Here is a 27952-nt window from a genome sequence, read left to right on the forward strand (position 1 = left end):
TGGCGGTCATGGGCGGCCGCGAGCACCAGTACAGCTCGCTGTCGGCCGCGCGGCCCCTGAACGGAACATACCACCACCATCACCACCACCACCCGAGCCCCTACGCTCCCTACGTGGGCGCGCCGTTGACGCCCGCCTGGCCCGCGGGACCCTTCGAGACGCCGGTGCTGCACAGCCTGCAGAGTCGCGCCGGAGGCCCGCTCCCAATGCCGCGGGGCCCCAGCGCAGGTAAGGGTCTCGCCGCATCGTGGGGTAAGGCTCGGAGGCTGTGGGACGCAAGTGGTTGTGAAGCAGCTGCTTGACTCGGGGCCCTGTTTTCAAGGCTTTCGCGTCGGGGTGCCCAGAGGTCGGCCTGGCGCCGGGCAGCAGTTTCCGACCTGTGCTTGGGCGACCCAGAGCCTGACAGCGTAGATGGGGTGCTTCTAGTTTGCGGATTGTCTCAGTTCCTTTCCGCGAAAGAGACAATGTTCGTATATACCTCAGTGCCTAGGAGAAGTTCGAGGGACGTGATGGAATAGTGAATGGGGTGGGCATTTGGGAAAAAATGAGCCCGGGAAGGAACCGACAGGACCTGAGTCCCACCGCAGACGCTATTTTGCTTGCTGGAGTGGGAGAGCCAGACTCCATTTGGGGGATAAGCTAAAGGAGAGTGTTGGGTGCTTGATTCACCCCCCCCCCCATGCACACACAGTCTCGACCGATTCACCTCTCCGAAGGTGAGAAGTAGTGTGTTTTAAAAGAGCTCCACAGTGGGAAAGGATCTAAGGACCTAGTTGGCGTTCCCGCCTCGCCTTCAGTGAGAGGGACACCTGAACTGGTCAGCTTTGTGACTATCCCGAGGGAAAGCTGGTGTGTGTGTGTGGTGGGGGTGGGGAGGGGGTGGGAGGGAGTGTGCTTTGACTTCACATCAGCTGGGCAGGGTGTCTGGGGCTGCTGTTGGGACCCAGCGATTCTGGAGCACACACATCTATCTATTCCTCTAGAGTTCAGCCCACCAAATTTTCAGTTTCCAATCCCACTCATAGTTTTATTCTAGTGTCTGGGGCAATTCGGGGTGAACTGGGAGAACATAATTGTCAAAATACCTGGAAACTCCCCCATTTTGAAATGTTTTGTTCTCCTTAAGCAGGGGAGGGTGTGAACTGTGTTTTCTGGCCTGATGAAAACATATTGGCTTCTTTCCTCAGCTGTAACAGCATTCTGTGTCTTTCTTGGTGTTTTCACGGGTCTCTCTTTATATTTAACCTGCATGATAACCTGACAGACTCCTAAGACAAAACTGTTTTTTGTTTTTGTTTTTTGGCTGTTGTTTGTTTGAGAGGAGCTGTGGGAGTCACAGAGGTGGCAATGACAAAGGAGGCGCATCAGCCTACAAGATGCTACCTGGTGCTCTCACACCCCAGGTCTGGGCAGTTTGTGGGAGCCTCAGCCCTCTATTTAGGGCCAAGTATTTTAGGGGCCCTAATTAGGTTGGATAAAGTGAGGCGTTGCTGGGTTCAAAAGACACGCTGGAAATTCTAGTGGCCTGAAAGTGAAGGATCTGATCTGAAAAGCACCCTCCCAGTGTTACTGGGAAGGGGAAACAAGCTCTTCCTCCATCCTCTCTAAGATTTTGGTTTCAAAATTCTCTCTTTTTGCCCCTACAAAGCTGTCTCTGGAGACCATCTTTAACCTCCTGTGTAGAGTGGGGGCGGGGGGCTCTGAGGGAGCAGAGAGCATTGTCACTCTCTGCGGCATAAGGACCCATGCCTGGCTCCCAAGAGCAGAGAGATGGGGACAGGAGGAATCTTCAAAGGATGGGAAGGGTGGTGACGGTTAGGGTGTGAGGCTTCTGCACTCTCAAAGGGTGTGTGAGTTGGGTAGGGGGCGGGCAGCTGCTGCCGGGGCAAGATCCAGAAGTTCTGCCTGTTTGGTGACACCGTAGCATCATCTCCATACTCCTTTCCCCTAGTCTTGAAACATTTCACAGGACTGAGAAAGAGAAGTAGTCCAAAAAACATAATTGGTGTCTTTCGTTCAATGTTTAAAGTAACTGGCTCTGTGGGAAAATGCTTTTAGAGACGGTAGGGTGCAATTGCAGGCAAGTTATTATTATTTTTTTCATTTTAAACATAGCATACCCTTTCATTAATTTTTTCACCTTCTGGATAGGACACTGAAAAATTAGAAAAATCTTCTGTATACCCAGAGTATGTGAAAAAGAAAAAGCAACCAAAAATCTGAAGGGGTTTGGGAACACACCCAGGCGTTTTTTGCATAGTCTTTTAAGAAAGCGGGAAGCTACTGAGTGAGAATAAACTAGTCTGAGGGTGGGGACAACAAATGACCCTCACTTTGCTTGTCCTCACAGGTGTGCTCATGCTAGAGAGACCTCAGCCCCCAACCCCTATTCAGCTTCCTAGCTAGATTTCCTGCTTCTCCACTTTGATTTTTTTAAACAAACCATTTTTGGAGGCACTCTTTAATCGATTTGGGCAAACAGCAGGGCTAAAACCTGAGTGCTGAGCTTTTTCAACCTGCCTGGTGCGGAGGCCCCTGGGAACCTGCTCCATACACACCTCTCCCTGGTTCTGGTGGTCAGTGTGTAGTGGAGATTCCCGGGGCGAGCTCTGGGCCCTCGCAAGCCCTTCAGTCCCTAGCCCAGTGCCCTCCTAAGCTCCTGCTGAACTATGTTCCATTCTCTGGGTCTTGGGAGGACATTCACTGGCCGAGTCCTTCTCCCCCGAGTCTCTCACTCCCCAGGGGCACACAAGGCAGCCATGTTAGGAGAGAGATGATAATTAGGGGAAAGCTGATGAGCTTCTGGCACCTTCAGATTTTCTAATTTTTATTAAAAGAAGTTTTTCTTACTTTAACCAGTAATAGAATTGTAGCTGCTGGGTGAGGGGTGGGGAGAGGTAGGGACAGGATGGGAGCTATAGATTTTATTAACTAAAAATAAGCAAACTTCATACATTTTATTTATCCAAAGTGGACTTTAAGTTTTGTCTTTGGGTTTTCAGATGACTAAAGAGATTTACCTGGAGAATTCACACTATCTTCTCCCGGGAGTCTTTATTGTTTCCAGCCTGGGGTGGGGGTGGGGGGAGGAGGCCTGGCATAGGGCTGGGTTCTCCAGGGAATGTCCCACTCCTCTATAGAGAGAGGCTCTGATAGGTAACATTTTAAAGTCAACAACAAAGACAAATACCTTGTTTAACTTCAGTGTCCTTGAAGTCCTGAGCATTTTACTGATTACTGTAGTCAATAGTGGCTTTTAGGGTGGAGAAGAATAAATCTTTGTGATATGTTATAAGTTGCAGTATCCCCATGACAACTTTGAACTGGTTATGTAGGGTGCTAGTTTCTTTTAAACTTATTTCTTGAGAAAGGAGACTTTTTTTATGGTAAATAGCAGTAATGGAATAAAGAGTATTTATGCCAAAGACACATTTAAATATCTTTACAACAAACAGTTAATAGTAGAAATAAGTGATAAACTGCACGGGAATGAGGAGTAGAAAGGCTTGATATTATGCATAATCGTCTCTAACGTGTAATGTTTATTTATTGATACTTAAAAATTGATTCAGAAATACTCCTTAAAGAAAGCCAAATTGGAACACTTAAATGTTCTGTAATATAAATAATCCTAAACAGAAGGAGACATTTATTTGAAAAGTCTATTTAAAAAGTACTTATTTAATTAATAACTACCTATCTCATTTTAGATAATCATATTTAACTGATATGGGGGAAATAATAACTGTTACAGGCATTTACTCTTATTAACAGGTTTAGGTTAGTTGAGAACTCCAAAAACTAATCAAATAGCAAAATAAACACAATTTAGAAAGATTGCATAAATTGAAATTTTAGTGTGGGACAGTAGGAAAGTTTTATTTAGCACTGGGGTGGTCTTAGTAATTTTCCGAATCAATAAAATATCAACCGTTGGTAGAAATTTTTCAGATAGAAGCAACCCCATGAAAATCAGAATATTTTAGTCTTTCATCCTTGTTGCATGAAAATAATACATTTGTCTCTGTGCCTATTAATGAATGTTAGTGCATTATTTTCCCTGAGGAGACCTGAGCCGTTTTTCTAATTAATTGATACAAATGCCCAAGAACAGTATTTCTCATTTAAACGTGTCTATTTTTTTTATTGGGGAAAATGAAGGGTAGCAGGTATAGTAAATACTTTTTAAATAAAAAGAAAGATAAAAGAAATAAGGCAGCCTCAGTGTGTCCTAGGATATTAGTGGGCTGGAGCGGGGGTCAGTGATCAGTGTTAATATTGTACGGCTTGCTCAGATTTGGCAAATGGCAATACTGTAATTATGATGGATTCAGTTGAAAAGCTTGGGAACAGCAAGAAAGAAGGGGTCAGGGGACCCAAATCGACCTCTCCCTCAGCTCATCTCCACCCTGAGGTCCTTGGTAGTAAAAGGCAAATGATTCGGGTTAGGCTTTCAAAACTGTCTCGTACTTTCCTGGGTTTTTACTGGGCGCGCCTAGGGGTGCAAAGAATGGTCAGTGGATCGATAGGGACATCACCAGCCAGCTTCCTCTTGGCTGCCGAGCAGAAAGATCCTTGAGGAAGGGCGCGGGCGGGAAGCTGGCAGCGTGTCGCCAGCACTGTGACTGGGGGGGTACCAGGGGTCTTCGCGGGGGGGAGCCTCGGGAGGGGCGGGCGCGGTGCTGCCTCACCGGGCCTTTCGTCCCCGCTCTCACCGCAGACCTGCTGGAGGACCTGCCCCCAGAGAGTCGCGAGTGCGTGAACTGCGGCTCCATCCAGACGCCGCTCTGGCGGCGGGACGGCACCGGCCATTACTTGTGCAACGCCTGCGGCCTCTACAGCAAGATGAACGGCCTCAGCCGGCCCCTCATCAAGCCGCAGAAGCGCGTGGTAAGTGCGAGCGCCACGCTCCCCTGCAGCCGGTCCCCTGGGCAGCCCTGCTCCCGCGCTGCCCCGCCCAGCCCGCGGGGTCCCGGAGCCCCCGAGGAGACAGGTGCCCGGGGCCGCCTGGGTCTGACCCGAGCTCAGGGACCAAGCTGTCCCCTTCATTCCCCATTCGCTGGCGCCCGACTGGAGGTCTCGGGAACGAAAACAGCCTTTTCCCACACTTAAGGCAGGGAATGGCATCCTTAAATGAAAGAGGTAGAAAAAAGAAAGGTGTAGTGTGCTACCATCTTTTTGAAGTACAAAAATCTATATCTACATATCTCTATGTGTACTTGTAAATGCACCGAAATAATTCTGGAAGGAAACACAAGAAATTAGTAATGATGGAACCCCTGGGGAGAAAGACTGAGTATACCCACACAGGTCAGGTGGAGGAAGATTTTTTTTTCACTATGGTACTCTCTAGTCTGGTTTAGATTTTATTCTTGAAAAACTATGTTTGTTTACGATACTCTCCCACCCCCCACCCCCACCCCATAGAACGTGACAACAAACACACTCCTTTTCTCCCCACAGCCTGGTTTGGGGTTCCTTTGATTCTGTTCCTTCTACCTCTGGGTCCCTTCTACCTTTTCTTCTTGGGAGTGAGACAGGTTTTAGCCCCAAATTCCATCCATCTTTTGGATTGCCCTTGACTCTGGTGAAAATTTACTTACTCCAACCTTTGCTATTTTGAAATCTGGCTCTTTAGAGAGCTACATAGAACTTGAGAACAAAAAATGCAGTCTCTGTGTTCTTAAGTTGAGGATTTTCACCAATATGAACACATTTTGCTATGTTTTAAAGCATGCGAATTCTGATTTTCTTCAGGGATTAACCTCTTATTGTCTGTGTGTGTGTGTGTGTGTGTGTGTGTGTGTGTTTAGGAGAGGGTATTTACTGCTGTAGTGATTAGAGAAAATAAATTAAAGCTTTCACAAGCCCCACTGTAAGACCTAACATTTGTTTAGCCAAGCACCCCTATTCTAATACCTTTTAAAGTAAAATATTTTACAGTTAGATGCCAGACATCTTAAGTATCTAAGTAGTTTATTTAATTGTTATACTCTAATTAGCAGGAGCAAATGCTACACATGTTGTTTCTGTTAAATAGATTAGAGTGAAATTGCATCACAATGTAAGTCTGACACCTTAAGGAGAAGCAATTAGTTTTATGGTTGTTTTGTTTTTAATGCATTTAAAAGAAAGCGGCCAAGGTTAATTTAATGAGTGTATGTGCCTTAAACTTGTTACAACCGCCCACAACTTAAAATTTTCTTCAAAGGCCATCCTTAACTTCAGTGTCTGACTCCCTGTGGTTTTCATTTTTCTTACATGCATATTAAAAAAAAGAAAATAGTGGCCAGAAAATATTCCAAGGAAATTCCTTGTTCTCATATATATTAGCCAATGTATTCACAATGAAACTGATTATTATTATTTATTTATTTGTAAAGGCACATTGAACTCAGTACTAGCTGAGGTCGCAAAGGTAATTTTTTTCTATAGATCGAGTGAAAAATGGGTAGGATAGTAGCCATTTAGTTTCTAGTTGCATTATAAATTTGATCTAGTAACATCCATATTTAGATAGCGCCATTTGTTTGGTGCCCTTACCAGTAAAAATAACTTCCCAGAAAAACAATTTTTAACATCTCTAAATCGGTTAGTTTTCCTTCTGTGTGGCAGGTGTCTTGGCAGTAACCAAGGTCAGCCAATGTGCTTTGTAAATGGGTTATAAATGATACCAATTGCAGGGTGTGTCTATCAATTAGTTCTCCTTGTGGGCTTCTTATTTATGGTTTTGATGGATCTACCTTAGTTATCAGAAGTAGAATGTTGAACCCAAGTTTGTTTAGCTAGCAGTACAGAACCAATCATTGTGAATTTGAACTTGTAATACATTGCAAAATAAGAGATTTATGGTGTAACTTGAATTCCTTGTCAGTGATGAACATAACTGAGATCACTTGTTACAAGGAACTTTTATAACCCATTCACCTTCATTTCACATGTTTATGAGGACTGGCTTCACTTATGATCTGCAGTTGACAGTCATAAAGGTCTTTGTTATAATGGCAAATTCTGATAATAAGTTTGCTTCACATTGGCTCCAAATTCCACTGGAAACTGTCATAAATGACCTTTTTATAAAATGAACCTTCCTGTCCCTAGTTGACTGATTTCACATTTACGAAGAGAAAGGAGTGCTCTCCTAAGAAATTTTCTTTTAACTCTAAAGAAAGAAAAGGAAAAAAGCCCTGATATGTAAGATTTTATGTGTTTTCATCATTTTAGCAAAGTAATTCCCCAAATAGTTCTCCTGTTAGCCGAGCATATTCATTTCAACCAAAAGTCAAATTGATTTTTCTTAGCACCAACTTCTTAAAATGTTTTAGTGCTAAGAGGCTTAGCAGTGTCTCTGTTTTTATAACTTGTCTGTAAAGAGTAATGCTAAAGTAATATAACAGGATGTGAACTGTAAATGCAAAATTGAATCTTTTAAATTTGCCAGCAGAGGATTTGGAAATCTTTGTCCTTTAAGCTGTAACTATTCAATACATGCTCAATCTTTATTATTCTTGTACGTTCTTTACAAATTCTTTTAAATTAATCAGTGTAGCTCACTTCCCAAATTCTGTAACTTTCAGCTTGCTTTGGTTTCTGGATGTCCCCCACAGCTTTTTTACTGAAGTCATGGCACCATTTTTTTGAGTTGCCTATCTAGGTAATTTAAAAACAAATTTAGATCTTTGCCATTCATGGGAGGAATTATACTGAGTTAAGTTTTCATTCTTTATAATTCACACAATAATTTAGAGGAAATAAATTCCTTTTAAGAATGTTGTGGGCATAGGGAGCATGGAAACCAGAATGTCGGTGCTAGAGGGTTGACGTTTTGTGATAATGCCATCTAACCCTTTGTGTGAACAAAAGTTAATTACTGTACTGGCAGAATAAATAAAATATATTATTATCATAGTAGATAAGACAATGCCAGCATTAAAACAGTGCCATAACATTTGATCATCCTTTGTAAAATGGATAATACAAAAATTCAGCATTTGATCATGATGGTAATTATGGAATGTATTAAAAATATTTTCTGATGAAAATTTTGTACATTTTCCAAAATCCATTTCTATTTATATATATATATACACATATGCCCTTCTAAAGTTTCTGGTTTATTCCGCTTCATGTAGCTGAGAAATAGACCTGATCAACACATTGGCAGGCAGTTGTGATTGTGTTTCATGACTCGTATATCTCAGACCTGACAACAGTGAGTGCAGCTATTAGTCAACATTGTGACTGCTTCCCGGTTATTCTAGGAGTAGAATCTACACGAATACGCTGGAGCACATTCGTTGTATGTTTGGGATTGAGCACACGATGTAAAACTCAAGTTTCTTGGTCCAGTAAGGTCAACCTAATTACACTTCAAATTTGTTTTTCTCAAGGGACGTCTTGTTTATAATAACTAGGTCCATGTTTGTTGATGACAGAGATACAATACATTGATGTGTGTAGCATATACATAAAAATCGCTTCTAACTGTGCATTTTCTTGTGCTGCTTTGTAGCCTTCCTCCCGGCGGCTTGGATTGTCCTGTGCCAACTGCCACACCACAACCACCACTTTGTGGCGCAGAAACGCTGAGGGCGAGCCTGTGTGCAATGCGTGTGGACTCTACATGAAACTCCATGGGGTGTGCCATATATTCTGCTCATGTGTAGACGCCTTTCGTAGAGTTTGTACATAGTTTCAGTCAAGAAAAAAACCAGCAATGGAGAGGGGATGAAAGTGAAAAATCTGATTTTCTATATGCCTGCTATTGAATCTAGGAAGATATTAATTATATTAAGCTGTTATGTTATGTACCAATACCAGTAAGAAACAAAAAATGATGGGAATTAAAATGTCACACACGTCCATTGTAAGACATTCTAATTTTAGAAATATTAAAATGTGGAAAATGTGGTTTTAGAATTTAACATGGTAGTAATCCTTTTTTATTTTAAAAACTGCACAAAGAAAAAGCATGGAACCAACTAGAAATGCACAATAACTGTTTTATATCTTAACTTAAAAAATTTCGATACAATCAAATTTATACACAGGAGTAATAATGTATTTGATAGTTATAAGTTACAGTTAATGTATTTGATAGTTATAAGTTACAGTTAGAAAGATTCTATACTTCATTTTAAGGCTAGCACAAAATATAAACATGTCAATTGTAAAAAGGAAAATAACTTTGTATATATAGAAGAAAGAGAATACATGATCTCTTTGAAATAAAAATATGTATTCAATGGTTTTACATTGTAATTGAAGTTGTTAAAACAATAAATATTAATTGAAGGAGTAATTTCTCCCCAGTAAGTCAGCCCATTTTCCCTGAAGGAACCTCTGCATTTGACGGGGAAAGTGTAGTCTTTGTGTAGTTGGAATCTATTCCGTGTATGTAAAAATTGGGTAGAGATTTAGGCAATATTCTTTTAAATGAAGGCTTTCAGTACTGATGTTGGGTCTTTAGTTAAAGTTTGCTTTTTCTTCAATATATTTATTAAACGTATGGCCTATGTGAAACTTTTTTAGGTGCCTCGACCGCTTGCTATGAAAAAAGAGGGAATTCAAACCAGGAAACGAAAACCTAAGAATATAAATAAGTCAAAGGCTTGCTCTGGTAAATATAATAAAATGCTATTTGATTGTAAAGTATTTACCAGCTTCAACAGTAGAGTATATGTATATTTATGAGGTTAATTTTGACTGTTGCAGGTAATAGCAATAATTCTGTTCCTATGACTCCAACTTCCACTTCTTCTAACTCAGATGATTGCAGCAAAAATACTTCCCCTACAACACAACCGACAGCCTCAGGGGTAAGTGTTAAAACACTATAGACTCTTTCTAAACTAGTGGCTAGCTCTCTAGTATATTATCGCAAATTTTATCTTATCTGGCACTACAATAATCTAAACTAACAGTTCAGTTTAGTTAGCTGATACCTAAGAATAGTTTTTAGAGGAAATTACATTTAAATGTCAACAAAATGACAAACTTAAGTACTTTACAAACCTCTTAATTAAGATCTGTATCATATTTTTATGGTTAAATTAACCCAAGTAAAAGCAAGAAGTTTTGGTTTGAAGTGCTTTAAATTGTTTTATTTCCAGGTTTTTATCTGAGTTGATATATATATTTCTAATGTAGATCAGAAAAACTACCAGCTCAGTGGTTTCATATATCTCAGAGCCCATGACATTTAAATTGCTTTTGCTTATGTCAAGTCCAACATTTTTTCTTTTTCCTTTCCCTTTCCCTTCCTTTCTCCCTGCTTTCCTCCCTCCCTCCCTCCCCTCCTTCCCTCCCTCTTCTCCTTCCTTCCTTCCTTCCTATTTAAAAATTGTCTGTCCAGAGCACAGCTCATCATAATGTGCCATGTGCTACTGTTTTCACTGATCTTCCTTCACCCAACTGTCCTCTTGCTGGAAGGCCTTGCCTTCTTCAAATGCCCCTTAGTTACCGTGCCCGGGCGTCTTTCAGCCTTGTGACAAAACTGAGCGATTCGGTTTGTGAGCGAGGGTCTTTGGGAAGATTACAGAATTAGTTTCCATAGTGCTGTGATTGAAACTCCGTGTTTCTCAAGTGAAGACCATTTTCCCACCCTAGTGTTTCCCAAATTTATCTGGAATGCTCTTTTAAAAATGACCGGGTTTCACCAAGATCTAGGGTGGGGCCCGGGCAGCCAGACTTTAGGATTATACCGAGACTAGTTTAGGAAGAAACACCAGCATTAAAATCCCTATTTACTTAGCAATTCTTTTCTACATTTTGTTCTGCCCTATTTGGGGTACTTTGAAATACTACAGATTCTTGGGCCCCACCCTGGATTTTCTGAGTCAGAGTCTCTGAGGGTGGGGCTTGGAAATTTAAGTTTTTAAATAAGCACCCCAGGTGAAATTGAAACCGCTGCCCTCAAGGTGTCTTCCAGATAGGGTTTGGGAACCACAGAGCTGGTTTCTTTTCCTCGTATTTTTATTGTCTTAAACAAACAAATTAGACATTTCAAACAATTTTAAACGGTGCTGAAAATAGTATTTCTTTCTTTTTTGTCCTCCAATCCAAATTCTTTTGGGCTTTTTCTTTAATGAAACAAGAAGTGTGATCAGAGTTTCACAAGGGAAAAAAAAGCCTTTCAGTCATTTTTGTTTGTTGCAAACATAGTTAAAGAATCTTTCTATCCTTTATAAAGGTAGACTCTGGTGTACAATGTTTTTACGGGAGAGTTAAATGTAATTTTAAGGTCTACAGTGGTAGATAGAAGAGTCCCTTGTGGGGAAATGAGATCAAAATTATTTTAAAATAGTTTTGATTATGCACTAAGTCCTCAGAAGCAATTACGTAGCTAAACAAGGCAAGACAATGTTCTGGTTTCCCAAAACCTTGAGGGAGCAGCCAGGTTTTTGGCCTCAATGTCTGTCTTTTTTAGCTGAAATGAGGATTGCTGCCAGCTCCAAGTCACTTTTGTTGGTGATATAGTCCAATTTAAGCATGGCGAAAGCCAAATTTGAATGATAAATGGCACAGAAATAGAGATATTTGCCCAACAATGGTCTTTGGGGACTTGGAACCTTAATGGATGGAATCCATTTTGCTCTTGTGGTTTTTGTGATGTAAAGTTTTAAAATTGGCTCTTCGCAACTCCAATCAGTTGCCCTCCCAGGAGTGGAGCAGTGAAAAGGCAGTGACAGGTTTTGGCCTGGGAGTTCTGGCTGCTTTGGTGTTCCGGCATCTCCCACCTGGGACCCAGCATGCCAGAGGTGACTTGCGGGCCAGTACTCTTTGGAGGAACACACATTTTCCTACTGGAGGCCAGGAGGCAAAGCAGCGGGATTTTAGAGATTGGGGGAATCTGAGAGCAGTTCTAGACAAGGTCTTCTGTTGCAAGCTGCCTCCCCTCCCGTAGCCTGGGCAGCCCCCATTGATCCGGCTGTGAGCTACAGGCGGCCTCAGAAATGCTTCTGGACAGCTTTCCCAGGGGTGGGAGGGGTTTGGGGGAGGTGTGGGGATGTGTGTGGGGTGGATTGCCCACCCTCCTCCCCTCCCCCCAGGGATCCACTCCTGGCTCCTCAGGCACTGGTCTGGCACCAGGGTTGCGGAATTTTCTCCAGATGGTGAGCCCATCACGATGTCTCCATCAGCCTTTCGCTACCTGAGGTACCTGTTGTGGGGAACTAGGCCTGCTTGGCAGAAGCCAATCTGGACAATTTGGAAACTTCCCCCTCCAGGAATAATTGTAGACTCCAGTGGTTCTTCCAGGTCACTACCAAGGAGTGCCAGTGTGTGCGTTTAGGTCTCTTAGCACTTTTCAGAGCCTCCTCTGGGTGGACTGGGTCCTTGTACAAGTGGCCAGCATGGCAGCTGAGGAGCTGTGAAGAGCATGTTGGAGGTGTTATCTGTGAGCAGCTGGCAGAAGCATTTGTGAAAGGTGGCTGTGTTGACCACGATGTGTCATTTTGCCATTTTGGTCATGGTTTATGGCGTTGGAGGGCAGTTGGTATTGGGACTGACTGCTTATATGATTTTGTGAAGAGCTATTGGTGAGGAAAATGTTATATCCATATAGCAAGGTTGTGTCTGGTACATAGTACACTGCACCTCCCATGGCTTAGCGTTTAAGCCTCCTATGATGGGCCCATCCCACTGATCTCCAGTGACACCTGTGGTGGAAATTAGGGGTATCCTAGTTTAATTGGGATAACCGAACTTTAAAACAAAGGGCAATCTTAGGCACACTCCCCATGGAAGACAGGAACCGGGGGCCACAATTTCATGTTTTCCTATTTAGAGATTAAGTGGCAACATAACTGCTCCACCTTGTGACTTACAGCAAGGAAGTTGCAGAAGTATTATCAAACTTGCCATTTTAATTCCCCCCCCCCCTCCTCCCCAGGAATCAGTTCTAGATCACTGGTAGGCATTCCCAGCAGGCTTCTTTTCAGCCCTGGTGTTCCTACCCTGTGCTGCCTGTGGGCGTGTTCAGGAGGTGGCACCGGGTCCCCAGCACGGCCTAGTTCCTGAGCCAGCCTGGCAGGAGCTGAGTATACTGGAGGGAGGCCCTCCTAGTGCTGTGTGTGTGTGTGTGTGTGTGTGAGGGGCTCCAGAGTTCCCTCCCCAGCAGGATGGAGGTGTGGGCAGGATTCCTAGCAACAGCATTCAACATTCTTCCAGGACAAGTGTCCAAGTGCCACGAAAATCAATTTGCACTGCTCTGAAGCCTCAGTTCTTTAAGGTTTTTGCATGTCTTAGCTTTATGTACTTGTTGCTACATTGTGTTTTAGCTAGACTTCTGTCTGGGAAAAAAGGAGCCATTCCTTCTGATGGACATCAGGTCGCTGACTCAGCTATCTTATGACTCAGTTTCTCTTTTTTTATAAGCTGTGCGTGTGTGGTGTGTGGATGTTGGAGGTAGAGAAGGCAGTTTGTTTCCTGTGAAAGATCAGGAAAACCCACTGCCATGCAGCCCAGGCTTAAAATAGCCCATGTCTTGTTCCTTTGGTGTTCTTTGTTAAGAAGTGTGTTAAACTTAATTTTTGATAGACTGTTGATTTTTTTTTTTGTGACTTGAATTTAAAGATAAATTTCCCCCAAATAGTCTTCCATTCTGTCTAAAATTTTCTTATACATGTAGATTTACTGAAAAATGTATACTTAGTTGACCTAAATAGACATCAGATTTTCTTTGGCATTTATATTCTCTGCGGAGTGTAAGAATATTTAAATGTTTCATTGAATTCCATTTATTGACTGAGTTATGTCTTACAGGGTTTTGTTTTTTGTTGTTTTTGCTATTGTTAGTTAGGAGGGAGATATAGTAACATGGTCTATTTCAGCAATTCCTAAATAAGATTTAGTAGTTTATAAATATTCCTATTCTTATGACTTGTAACTAAACATTTGTAAAACTGGAGGATACTTTGTGTGTGTGTGTGTGTGTGTGTGTGTGTGTATGTATGTGTGTAATGTATATATATATGTAATATGTGTACATATAACATATATTTATAAACTTTATAGTTCAATCCCCAAGTTTTATTAGTTAAAAGGTAATTTTTAATTTCCTTGGAAACAGGAAAGATTAATTTGAGGACAAAATAAACAATAAGACTTAAAGTCTGAGGATAAATTGCTGAGCATATTTTGCCTGTCTAAAAACAGTTCTATAAATAATTATTAAAAAATTAAAATTTACTTACGTTTGTATTAAAACTACAAATATAATGTTGAAGTCATTAAACATAGAATGTTGAAATAAATGGAGATGAACTATATATGACTAGCCCTTGCCTTTACAGCCATTGTTCCATTTAAGAAGCACTGTGCTATGGGAGGCTCTGTTTACAACGGAGTAAAACAAGGCCCCTGACCTCAAGTTGTTCATAAGGTGGTAGGGGCGGGTATAGACAGAATTTACTGCTGGTTAGATTTGGAAGTGCTTTAAATGAGCGACAAAGTACAGTAGGAGGTGAAAGATGGGAATGGTAGCTTCTGACTACAGAGTTGGAAATGGCTTCACAGAGGACAGGAAGTTTGAATTAGTTGGGTGGGACTTTTGCAGGGGAAACACAATGGGATAGAGGTCTCCAGGAGGAAGAGGAGCATAGTATCTGTGGCACTTCAGGGACATAGTTTTTGGAGTTCGTAAGTATGACTGAAGTGTGCAGGGTGTAAGATGCCAAAGGCAGGCGGTGAGGCTGGTAAAATATGTGGAAGGTAGACCTTTGAAACAATTTCAAATTAATACCAAGTCAGCCTTAAGCAGGGCCCAAACTGCATTCATTGCTAAATGATGGACTTTCTCTAACCTCACCCTCACTGCAGTGACAAATGTGTTGCTTTCTCTATGCTAGAGTCCAACAATTAAAACATTGTTAGCTGGGAGTATTTTGATAATTGATGTAAACAAATGCTAGCTTGCTCCTACTTGTACATTTTATAAGCAGGGTTTCTCCTCATAATTAGTGGGGGGAGAAAAAAAATCTTTCCTTGGAGCTGGTGACATACACTGACCTTACGGCTTATAATTAGTTTCTCAGTCCCCAGGGCTGCTCAGGGAAAGAAGGTTTGGGGTGGCTGCCTGGTGACTCTTCTAAATGGAAGCATATTACGCATGGTATGTTAGTGATAGGAAAAAAGTTTCCTCACCTTTGTGGTTCCTTGTTGGTGACAAACTTCCACAGAGAGAGGCAGACATCTTTAGACGGAGACAAGGACCTCACCTCAGGCTCCTCACTGGCTGGTTCTGTATCTTTGGGTGAACCTTGCCCACTGTGTGGTCACTTACTCATGTCTCATTTATTCTTCTGGGATGCTGTGTTCCGAACTAGACCTGTTTTCTTATTGTAGTCACCCCTCGATAATAACATTATTCAATGATCTTGTCAGAAGATGTACTTCTGAGCTGCATGGTGCTAACTCTTGTGCTAGAAGTGCTTTGAAAGAGTTAATGCCTGTCCTTAAGTGCTTGTAGCTGACAGGCGGTGATTTAGAGACTGACAGTTGTTGGGTATCTGGATGTCTTTATAAGGCCTTCTGAAGGAAGGTTAGGTACTTTGCAGGTTAATATTTAATATTATTTTTATAGATTTTATTTTATGTATTAATATTTGCATTCTTTCTTGAAAATTAGAAAATACCACATTAGTCATGTGGCTTACTTTTTTATTAGCAAATGTATACTCCAATGTCCCTTTCTCTAAGCAATCTAATCACTTTAAATTGACTAAATAGTTTCTTATTACTAACTATTCCTATAATAGTTAAATAGCTAAGAGGTACACCCATAAAGGACTTACATACTGTATGAGTTGCTTTCACTTAGAGGAACTTGACTATGTAGAAAGGATATAATTCAAGAGGCTGCTGAAATAGGGACAAAAAAACTAGTGCTGAGCTCCTAACTTGACTATTCCACAAGAGCCTTTAGAGTACTTGAAAGCCAGACATTAGTGGATTAGTCTTGCGTTTTATCATCATACTCTTGCTTTTGAGTTTTCTCCCTTTCTCATTTATAAGATAGTGGACATAAGAAGGCAGGAAACGATTATAGCTTCTGTCAATACCTTCTGTGCCCAGTGTTTTATGTACATTTTCTCTTTTATTCCTAATTATTACTCTACTAAGAACAAGTTTTTATTACCATTTTTCATTTGAGGGAGCTCAAAAGGTAAGTAATACGCCCAAGGTTATGTATCAAATTAAGAGGGCATGACTTGGACTTGGACCCAGGTCTGGCAGATGCAGAGTCAATATTGTCATCACTACGGCATGCTAGATTAATGTGCGATAGTATATGTGATGTTGAAATCTTTACAGAGAGACGGGATAACATGTTCTTAATGAAATCCGACTCATTTTGATTAGTAATGTTCAGCGTTAAATATTGTCCCACTGAAACAGGTGGGAAAATAGCACCAGAAAAGTGATTTGCCCGTGACCAAATATATAAGGCACATTGTACAAATTTCCTTATTAATATTATACTTACTGATAAAATGTATTGTAGTACTAAGACTATGCTAGTTGGGTAATAGAAAAAAATAGGTAGTAAAATTTACTGTTGTACCTAATGTGATTATTAAACGTTTCTCTTAAAATATTAAATATAAGATTGCAGTACCAGAATACTTCTAATGGTATAGTTTAAATTCATACACAGTGAGTACTTAGTTGGAACTTTTCAGAATGTTTAAATTGCCTGTAATTTTTTTAAATCATTGAAAAAAGCATTTTTTAATAGGCAAGTGTCCATTTTTTCCCCAGAGTTTAGAGTTCAAGATACTTTTTTCTAAATGAATTAAAAGAGTTAAAAAGTCATTAATCTCCCACAAGTGTCTGAGAGTTGCGGTTACGTCTTATTATTGCCTCGTTTATAAACCAGGGCCCAGAGTGACTCCATAAGGTCACAAAACAAGCCCGTGTTGAAGCCGGGACTGGAACCGACGTCTCCTGCCTCCCAGTCCAGGACTGTTACCACTCCCAGGAGTTGACCAATCATCGTAGTTATTAATATCCTACTTGCCACTTGCTACAAGCCATGAACATAAATATTTTGCTGGCATTTTATCTTCAAGTTCCCCATGTGCCAGGCTCCCTTTCTTTCTTCTTTCACAGCCCCTTCTAATAACTCACGTTCCTGTCTGACCACATTGGCCTTCACTGTGAAAGTCACACGGCACCCTGGCAGGGAACGTTGAAGCATGTGGAGTTTGCATACTTTCCTTTTGATCTCAAGGCCTTTTCTAGACTTCTCTCTTTTTTTTTTTTCTTGTGTGTGTGTGCGCGCGTGTATGTGTCATGGGGAGGAAGGTAAGAATGAGTAGTTAGAAATACATGGTACTACCTTAATATCCAATGGCTTTGTATGTATATTAGGAAACGGTAAAACTGTTTTGCTTTTTATATAGTTCCTAATATATATGCCCACCCAATTTATCACACGATTGTGGTTTATTTAATAAATGACTCGTTATCACAATCTGAAAACCAGAATACTAGGTAAAAAATAAGTGAGGGAAGAATGTCATTCACCTATTCATATAGCCTCAGGTTAGAAGGCTTCATGTCAGAACACAAATTTTCTTGGTAGATTACAGATTCTTTGCAGTTTTTCCCCCTGCGTCTAAGAATATACAAAATTGTCACAAAACTTGAAATAATGTTACGGGAAAACATGGCTAAATTTAAGAAATCTGGCTTAGAATGCTCTGAAATGTTATTGCTAAATGAATCTTCGAAGAAAATGAATTCCTTTACTGGAACAAAAGTAATTTATTATGCATTTCATGGGTGTCTGCCAAAAGAGTTACTAGAATATGAAGAACTAATGGATATGAATTAAATATACTCTGTTAGCTCTGTTTCATGTTTGGACCTACCTGTTAATTTTCTCTGAAATTTTAATAATTTTAAAAAGCATTTCCAAAGACAGGTGTTGGCATATATGATAATTCATAATTCTGCTACTTATCACACCAGGCCCAGCACTCAGAATTTGTGAGACTGAGCACAAAGAGATTATTTTATTGACCTCAGATTTTAAGAAAGATTTGAACATATAAACAAAAAGTATTGATTTTGATGTCCTGTTGGGAGTCTTGTGAGTAACCAATTCCAAGTCAATATCTGATGATGTTTAAATGCTGCTTTACGTAGTCTATTGGCCCCTTTTGGTAGTTGTTAGCATCCGTGGTTTCTATCATCAGAGCTGGGGCACCCGCTCCAGGATCATTTTTATCTTATTAAGCACAAATACTTTTAATTTAAAGCTCTCATTAAGTTTAGTTGCTTGATTGATGGGGTAGCCTGGATATGGTCTGAAGTTTATTCTGGGGGTTCACAGATTAGCAGCTGGAAGGAAACAGATTCAGGCAGCCAGGCGCTTAGCTGCTGCTCTGTGTGTGACTGTAGTAAGCTGCCAAGGTTTTGTAAAGCCTATTTCTCTCCTACTAAAGGGGAAAAGTAATTCCTACCATCTGGCCTTTAGGAGTATGGTGTAGCATAAGTGGGAGATGCCTGCAGACCTCTTTGAAGCTCCAGAAGAATAGCACTCTTTAAATTTAATCTTGGGAGTTAATAGTGATGTGCTTTATTTGCATGGCATTTTTTTTTTCATTGCAAGACATTAGAAATAAATCCTTACTTTCCTAATGGGGGGAATTTAGAGATGTAGAGCTATTGTATTAACAAAGTAACCATTTTTTAAAAATACTGCTTTTATTTGATAGGAACAATTTTTCATTCCTTCTGATACTTAGTATTTTCACAGTGCTTTCTTGTAAATGCTGCTTGATCCTTGGACCATGGTATGCTTTCTCTAATTGAGATGGTGAGATTAAGATGCTCGTCCAATCCCTTGAAAAGCCAGATCATAATTCACTGGGTTTTAAATCTTGCCTCAGGATCCTTTGCCACTTAATTTGAAGTCTAGAATAGTCATTCATTTTGATTAATTTCAAAAGAAAAACTTTATCTTTAGCATGTTGTGACTTCAAGTTGTAGAATAACCCCCCTCCACCGTGCAATTTATATTTGTACATCGGTATTTTACGGACAATCCCAGAATACTTATAAACGTTGGGCCATGCCTTTCTTTACCACAACATGCTTGGTGTTTGAGTGTATACAAATGTGTAAAACAATTTGCTTCTCTGACCAGAATAGATTGTGTAGATAGAATTGTTCTCTCCTTGAAAACGCAGCATCCTGGGGTATGCATATAACCTAGTTTACTCAGACCCAAGAGAGGCAAGAGAGGTCAAGGGGGAAGCCAACAATCTCTTCAGTAAGGAATTTGTTTGTTAAATTACAACAAAATAACTATTTTGCTAAAAACTGAGTTAGGACATCCGCTGAGGTGACCATGACTCTCCCTTCTGGTGAGAGAAGGCGCTCGTCTCTTCTTGCTTTGTTTGCGCTGTTATGGGAGAGTGAGAGGGTTTCGTTGTGATTAACGATTTTCACATGTCTGGGTAGAGATAGAACCTTTGGGTGTTTGTGTGTCTTCCTTGTATGGCCTCCTAAATTATTATTGAATCACTTTTATGTCTGGTTCTGTTACCTCCATCCAAACTGAAATGAGCATTTTTAGGTTGGAAATTTAGATTTATCTGAAAGCGTTTCTCTTTTGTTGGAGCTTATGTGTAGTTTTACTTTTGAGGAAGGCAGCTGTGAAGCACTGCAAGAGTCTAACCTAAGAGGTTACAAAAGCAGAGAAGAGCTCTTTGGCAGTGAGGGACGGCTGGCTTCCTCTCACACAAGAAAAAGCCGTAACCACAAACTTTCTTAGATGTGTAGGAAGGACAGATCAGAGGCCATGGAAGCCGCCAGTCTGACTTTGAGCTAAGATGGTAAGTATGATCATCATCAAAGTCTTATGCTCTGGAAATGATCACACACTCATCCTCAACCTGCCTGGGGTGCAGTGTTTTGTTTCTTCAGATCGAGCCTGCATTAAGAGGGATTATAGTATGGAGAACTGAGTATATCCCAGTCGACTTCCTTTTTTGGTTTTCTTCCTTAAAAATGAAATGTATGTTTATAATTCACAAGCCAGAGAACCTGTTATTCTTCTGGAGAGGCTGTGTCCTTTAAGAGTTTCCTTTGCTCAGATATGTTACCTTTCCAGAGCTGCCTAGGTGGGCATTCCCGCTGGAGGCAGTCGGGGCCTGCCTATTATGGGATACGTGGAGTAAAGGAAAAGAAAGAGAACTGACAAAGTTGGTTAACCAACTGTGATTTAGACCGTGCTGGGCATTGACTATATTGAGTTTACCAAATCAGAAATCCTTGAATTTTCAGATATGTGCCTGAAAATGAACAAAGGCTTATTCTCACAGGAAAAAAAAATCCAGTGATCTAAAGATGAACAGTGCCTACTTCACAGGCTAGTAGATATTTTCCATGTCCTGGTCTGCAGAAGCCAAGTTGTCCCTGAAGTCATTTATTCCTTTAGGAGGGAGTTTTCCAGTCCAGCTGCTGTGCCGCCGGTCACTGGCCTGCTGCGTTCAGTACTAAGCCCAGGCTGGGTCTGGTGCTGATAACACATTTTTTCAACAGGAAGTGCTTCCATTTTCAGTTGTCTGTGGGAGGGTGGAGGGCAGATAAGCTGTGAATGGAAACACAGAACAGATTTCTGCTCCACCCTCATATTGCACTTTGATCAGAGAAAGCGAGGACCTCCGCCTGCCTTGAGCTGCCCTCAAAAAGGAGGAAGGATGGTTTAGCCGTGGGCATTCCCAACCGCTCTTCTCTGCTGTTGTTCAGAAACAGTTGGTGGATTAGGTTGGTTTAGGTTAGTGAAGTGCCTGCTTTTGCCATGTTGAGATGTCTGCGATCTGAACTAAAATCCTTTCAAGGGTTTAATTAGATGTGGGAAGACAGATTAACCAATTGAAATTTATACTTGTGTTTTTGTATGTGTGTGTACTGGGTCCAGGGTCATAATAAGTTTTCTCTGATTTTTCTCCCCAGATTGTACTGATTCTCTATAGGTAGCTCTTGAATATCACCAATGAGGAAAGGCACTTAAATGAATTAATGATATGACAAGCCAGGTTTCTTATGGGGTTGTGCCAATTCTAGACTTCTACAATTAGAATACCAGTTTCAAGAGCTCAAGTTACACTGGTGAACCCATGTAGTGTGTTTGGTGTTTAACTTATGTGGAATCATGGTTCACATGGGCATGGCTAGCCAGGTTCTAGCCTGTGCCAGGTGGCTGGAGGAGAGTTTCAGGGTGCAGGAGCCCCTTTAGATCCTCCCTTCTCTTTGGTGCCTCTCTATTTTTCATGCTACTCTGTCCAGGGTGGCTCATCTGTCAAGTGCTTGTGCCCCGTGTTTCTGGTGCTGGTGTATTCTACTGTTTTCCTAAAGTTAGACTATATTATGCCACTTAATTAAAATATTCAAAGCAAGGCATAGATGACTAATAGGTTGGGCCCTCTCAGATGGCCCCCCATGCCCTCCTGGGTTCCCTTGAAATACTCTTGTGCGTGCATAGACAAGTTGTAATTATGACATACTTCGAATTTATATCCTGCTGTTTTTCACTTAATATTGCATTACAGGAAATTTTCCATTTTGCTACATGATCTTATTATTTTTAATAATTGCATAATAGCTCATTAAGTGGATGTACCTGGCTTTTCCAAACCATCCCCATATTATTAGACATTAGATTATTTCCATGGTTTCCGCTATTATAAGTAAACCTGCAGTGGATGTCTTCCCATGTGGGGGCCTTTCCCTTCCTTTGAATTCTTTCCTTAGAATCCATTTCCAGAAGTGAAATTACAGGCTTAAGTAGAGTATAAAATTCTTGATGGCTTTACTAATTGTAACTGCCTTCTAAGGCATGCACCAGAATAAAGCCCCACTGGCCATGGATGAGAGTACTGGGGCTATCACAGTTGCATGAGATCTCATTATTATGATCTCATTATGCACTGTTACATAAAAATCTTAATTTATTATTTTATTTTTATTTTTTTAAGATTTTATAGGGGAGTTGGGGGAGGGGAACAGTGTTGGGAAATTGGGGAAGGGGACCAGCCAAGTTGTTCTTTAATCTTCGTTGTGGAGGGTGCCAGTCGCCATCTGGCTTCCTGACGGCAGCTCATGATCTCTAAGCTCAAGTTGCTGTGTTCAATCTTAGTTGTGGGTGGGCGTAGTCACCATTGAACAGGCAATCTTGTTGTTACACCAGCTGAGCCATCCTGCCACTTGTTGGCAGCTCAGTGACAGCTCAGTGACAGCTCAGCTTGGGCGCCGTGTCACTGGCCCATGTGGGAATCGAACCGGCGGCTCTGTTGCTCAGAGCTTGTGCTCTTAAGCGAACTCTTAACCAACTGAGCCACTCGGCCAGCCCTTAATTTATTTTTTATTGCTACAATTGACATACATAAAAGTTTTACATTGTAGTATTTCATGTTTAAATAGTGTATCCCCATTTACAAATAAGGTTCTCAAGCATTGGGGATAACTACTTGCTCCATTTTTTCCTGAGAGACTCAGATGTTGCTTTTGATTTCAAATGAGCTGATATTTTTTTTAGGAGCTCATCACTCATGTAACTTGGGGTTTGCCTGCTGCTTGACAGTAGAACTCGTGGCCTGCCATACAGCTTAACATTTTTGTCTGAACAAAGACAATAGGTATTTCAACTGGTAGCTTTTGGGATTATTGCTCAGGTGTAAGAATAATATTCAAGTTATTAAGTGGCTTAGTTGAAAAAAGGCCAATGAGCCTTTTAAAGGGCTGTGGAAGCACCTTTTTCTTTGCAAAGAGCTGTCAGTAACAATTAGAATAAGGTCATCATTGAGGTGGTTTTCACTTAGTTCTGGATGAGTTCCCACTGCTGTTCCCCCCCAGTGATGGCAGTAACTCACCTGGTGAAGGATGGAGTTGGGAGAGTCGATTAGGTCTACGCTCCTTAACAACAATAATAAAATATTAATAGTAGTTTATACTTACGTAGTCTTTACTACGTATTGTTAGACACTGTAAAGGCTTTACATATATTAACTAATTTAATTCTTGCAACAACCTTATGATAATAGGTGTCTCTTTTTATTTCCATTTTCTAGTGAGGAAACTGAGGCACAGAAAGTTCCAGGTCAGGCTTTCTCATTTACCTCTCCCACATTGTCTCTTTTGACTCCTGTGCTTAACCTCTCTGTTTTAGCTGGCTTTTTCTTGTGAACAGGCTTCCCCATGGCCTGCATGCCTCCGTTTCTAAATACCCTTTCCTCACGGATAATAATAGCTTACCTTTATGGAAATGTTTAACGTGGCAAGGCATCATGCTGGTGCTTCTACAAATATCTACAATACCATATTTCCCCATGTATAAGACGCACCCTTTTTTGAAAAATTTTGGGTCTAAAAACTGGGTGCGTCTTTTTAAAAAAAATTATTATTATTATTTTTAAGATTTTATTGGGGAGTTGGGGGAGGGGAACAGCACTGGGGTATCGGAGGAAGGGGAACAGGCAAGTTGCTGTCGTTTTGTTCTTCAGTCTAGTTGTGGAGGACGTTGCTTCACTGGCCCAAGTTGGCACCATCATTGCACTCTTCCCGGGCGAGGCAGATCAGTTGCCAGCTTCTGGACGGCTGCTCACGGTGGCTGCTGGCCGCTCACGCTGGCTGCTGGCTACACATGGTAGCTTATGTAAGCCCACTGCAGCAGGAGACTGCAGCCTACGCCCGTCACCGGCGCTGGGTGCGTCTTATACAGTAGTTGTATGAGCGCAAAAACAAGTGCAAAAAAAGCGGGAAATGCAAGTTAAAAAAATCTACAACTACTCTACTCTATAAGATGCACCCAGTTTTTAGACGCCAAATTTTTTGAAAAAGGGTGCCTCTTATATGTGGGGAAATATGGTATCTCATTTCATTGTCACACCATGCTGGAGGGAGGTAAGACAAGGGCCAGTTACTGAGGAAGCTCAGGGAGGTGACCACACTCAGTAGGTTGCCACCTACCAGAGTGGCACTTGATAGCCCACGATTGTCCCCTCCATGCAAGCTGCCCTCTCTGATTCCTTTTTTGACCTCTTGCATCTCTCTGTCTCAGCCACTCATTTATCATTCATGACAGGCAGTTGCGCAGTCTTACTTTGGAGTGTATATGTGTCCTGGCTCCTCATGTGGCCTGGGAGCTTGTCCAGGGAGCAACTATCTCTTTGGGGCTCAGAGTCCCAGTGCCTGGCTCCGATGGGCACCTTGCTAATGTTCTTTGTTGCTGACTTGTGGTGACGACAGACCACTCTGCTATCTCTGCACTTCTGGCCATTTGAGGTGGGCTGCTTCCTGGGCCAGTCAGGCACCCTCTTCATGTCAGAGAATAGCACTTGCTGTCCTGAAGTCAGATTTAGTCAGATAAATGCAGATGTACTTTTTTTTTGAGAATAAATAGATCAATACAAAGTTGGGTATGGCATAAATCATTGGTAAAGGAAGTCACTCTTTCTACTAGTTGTATGATAGCTAATGAAGAGGGATTTAGTACTTTAATACAACCCTTTTGTTTATTTTTGGGGGATTTAAATCTGAATCCACGTTGGCTTTGCTCATAGTGGAGGTTCTGGATTTAAGGGGTAAAGTTAATATCATATTTATACGTGTAAGAAAATTTATTGCTTCAATGTGATTGACAGAATTATTTCAGAATTTTCACAAGATTCTATTTAAAATTTTAGACATCTCAAATGACTTTGAAATCTGCTTTTTGATGGACCCAACCCCCCTAGTTTAAGTCATTAAGTCTGTGTTATTTAAAAAGAAGTTTGGGTGTGGGGGTACGCTTGCTGGATTTTTATAAACCCTCATTTTTGTTAGGAAAGGGAAGGGTTGGATACCTGGGGAAGGGCTGGGTTTGATCTGTCCAGCTGGGAGGAAGTTGGGATGGGCAGATAGGAAGTCACATGGTTAGACCTCTTAAAGCCCCACCTCCCAGCCCTAGGAGGTTTTTGTGAAGATTAGAGAGAAAACCAGATTTTATCCAGAGAAGAGTAGGACCAGATTTGTTTACAGGCCCCCGAGTGGAGCCAAGGGAATTCGGTCCACCTTTCATTCAATTCAGCCTATGTCTGGTGCCATGTGTGTCTCTGAAGTGGATGCAGCATCAATTCATCCAGACACGTGTTTTAAGGATTTAATGGGATTGTATATGTAAAAAAGGAATGCTTTGAAAATATAAAATGTTCTACCTGTGTCAAAAAACAAATACCCAGTAATTTATGGGATGGAACCCCGAAAGCACAAAAGAAGTAACAGGCTTCTGAGCTTTTAGAAGGAAAAAGGAATGATTAAAAAGTAGGTGATTATGGCTAGATTAAAAAAAAAAAGTCAAATGCAACTGTTTTCTCAAACCATACTCTGGACATGATTTTAGCTGGTTTGGTTTGATTCTACTAAATTATATCATGTTTTCTATTTGGTCTTTCTCATTTGGATGGAGGGATGAATGAAACAAGAGAAAGGTGACCTTTTGCTTCAAGAAATAATTGCCATGATCATGACAGATATAGGATGTTTTTTATTTATAATGTGGTCTGCTTCAAACATAGCCTGTTCTTGGAAAGAATTAAGGTAAATGAGGTAGATATTAAAACCTGTGTATGCGTGGGTTAATTTTCCATGAAGTCAGTGCTCAAAAATTTCATTTATCAGGCCTTGCTGAACTGTGTAGCTTTCCTTTTAAGACTTTGACATAACTGCTAAGCCTTGTGGCTCTGCTGTGTGTGTGCACGCGCGCTTGTGTGTACACGTGTGTGTGTGTGTACAATGCCCTGCACTTTCTCTTTTGAAATGATTAGATTGTGTGGGCATCATTAGGGCCCGTTTACCTATGTGGTGTGGCTTGTTTCACTGTCAGGGATCTTAGGGTTTGGCACTTTTTACAAATAACCTTCCTCCAGTTCCTTTTCTGCTGTTGTCCAGCTGTGCATCTTGCCGGTTGGTTATTTCCATGAATTCTGAAGATAACAGGAGAATGTTTCTGAGAGCTGAAATCTCTAGAGTTAGGTCAATGGCACTGTCCATCTCATTTGTCTCTATGTGTTTACCTAGCAGGAGCATGCCATTAGACAAACTAATTGATAACTCTCTCCCCTTCTCTTTCTCCTCCTCTCTGTCCCCCTATTCTGCCAGGCTGGTGCCCCAGTGATGTCTGGCGCGGGAGAAAGCACTAACCCCGAGAACAGTGAGCTCAAGTACTCAGGTCAAGATGGGCTGTACATAGGTGTCAGCCTGGCCTCGCCGGCCGAAGTCACATCCTCCTCGGTGAGACAGGATTCGTGGTGCGCGCTAGCCCTGGCCTGAGCCTGCTACCAGCAGCGGGAGGGCCCTCGGGACCTGCGGTGATTCCGTCCAAACCCGGGCGAGTATGCTGACGGAACATTCCTCTGACGGGTGATTTCCGTGCCTTTATTATGAAAGAGATGCATTTCCCAAGAGGCTTGCTCTGCCTTACCACCCAGACCCTGTCAATGAAGAGCCAGGGAGAAGATGGAGCACATCTGGGGAAGGGCCAGTGCAGCCCACAGCACGTCACCTCCTCCCTGGCCACGGCCACTTCCAGCCAGCCTGCCTCTGGGTTGCCAGGGGATTCAGTGTCCGCTGTGCCACTTCCAGAAACTGGGACTAGGACTGGGGCCTTGCCTGCATTGAGAGAGATTTTTTAAAAAGGGTTTTATGTGTATTACCCCAAATCATGTGCTTCTTCTGATCGGTTTTGGTTATTCCAGAATTTCTTCATACCTTTTCCACACCCAAATTTCACATGCGTTCATGGAGAAGACCATTTGAGGCCATTTGGTACACACCTCTGGAGGCTGAGTCGGTTCATGAGGTCTCTTGTCAAAAATATTACTCAGTTTGCAAGACTGCTTTATAACTGTAACATACACTGTGACTGAAGTTTCTCAAAGTTCATGTTGTGTGACTGATCTGAAGTCAGTTGGAATTTGTAAACAGGGTAGCAAACAAGATATTTTTCTTCCATGTATACAATAATTTTTTTAAAAGTGCAATTTGCGTTGCAGCAATCAGTGTTAAATCATTTGCATAAGATTTAACAACATTTTTTATAATGAATGTAAACATTTTAACTTAATGGTACTTAAATAATTTAAAAGAAAAATGTTAACTTAGACATTCTTATGCTTCTTTTACAACTACATCCCATTTCTCTATTTCCAATTGTTAAAAATATTTCAAGAACAAATCTTCTCTCAGGAAAATCGCCTTTATTCATTTGTTAAGAATTTTTATACAAGAACACCAATATCCTCCCCTTCATTTTACTGTGGAATATGTGCTGGAAAAATTACAACAAAACTTTACTACCTAACAGACAACATTTGTAAATACTCGAGGCATCTGTACACACTATGAAGTTGCTATAGTGTGACTAACCCACAGGCAGGTTGGTTTACATTAACTTTTTAAAAAATGGGATGTCATATGGAAACCTATTTCACCAGAGTTTTAAAAATAAAAAGGGTATTGTTTTGTCTTCTGTACAGTGAATTCCTTCCCTTTTAGTTTCATTTTGATACTGTATGTGGCTATAGATATTCATATAAACAAGTGCATGTGACGTTTGCAAATTGCCTTATGGCCTTCCTTTCAATGAATTGTACTTTTGGAGCTGTTTTATACCTCTGATTATTTTAAGTTGGCACATGGAATTACCACTTTCAGTTTGCATTGGGGACAATTTTTATAAGTGAAAGGGACCCAGTATTATATGACATCTAGATTATAAGCATTCTGTTTAGGATCAAGCCTTAAAAACATTTTAAAAGCTCCGAGTTTCTTTCTCTCTGAATGAAATATTCTCTATGGCCCAGAAACAGTCGCCTTTTTAGTTCCTCCCTTTTGCAAAGTGTCACTAAGTCTCAAAGCTCATCTGAAGTTGAAGTCCTTCTACTCACCAGAAGCTATAATC

At 41.2% G+C, this 27952-nt stretch overlaps 1 protein-coding gene across 1 annotated transcript; it reads left to right on the forward strand.

Moving 5' to 3' along the window:
* Positions 1-6: 6 nt before the first annotated feature.
* LOC109388848 (transcription factor GATA-6) lies at positions 7-27524 on the forward strand. The gene is made up of 6 exons (XM_019653890.1): positions 7-228; positions 4721-4890; positions 8513-8638; positions 9532-9619; positions 9715-9818; positions 26152-27524. The coding sequence occupies exons 1-6, from the start codon at positions 9-11 to the stop codon at positions 26320-26322; spliced, it is 879 nt and encodes a 292-aa protein (XP_019509435.1). The 5' UTR covers positions 7-8; the 3' UTR covers positions 26323-27524.
* The last annotated feature ends 428 nt before the right edge of the window (positions 27525-27952 follow it).

Source organism: Hipposideros armiger, unplaced genomic scaffold (genome assembly GCF_001890085.2).
Source record: "Hipposideros armiger isolate ML-2016 unplaced genomic scaffold, ASM189008v1 scaffold_209, whole genome shotgun sequence".
NCBI lineage: Eukaryota > Metazoa > Chordata > Mammalia > Chiroptera > Hipposideridae > Hipposideros > Hipposideros armiger.

Excerpts from the sequence above, each read along its gene's own strand:
- LOC109388848 (XM_019653890.1), top strand. The coding sequence starts at position 9 with ATGGGCGGCCGCGAGCACCAGTACAGCTCGCTGTCGGCCGCGCGGCCC. Across the intron at positions 229-4,720 it reads GCCGCGGGGCCCCAGCGCAG|ACCTGCTGGAGGACCTGCCC; the intron begins GTAAGGGTCTCG and ends CTCTCACCGCAG. Across the intron at positions 4,891-8,512 it reads TCAAGCCGCAGAAGCGCGTG|CCTTCCTCCCGGCGGCTTGG; the intron begins GTAAGTGCGAGC and ends GCTGCTTTGTAG.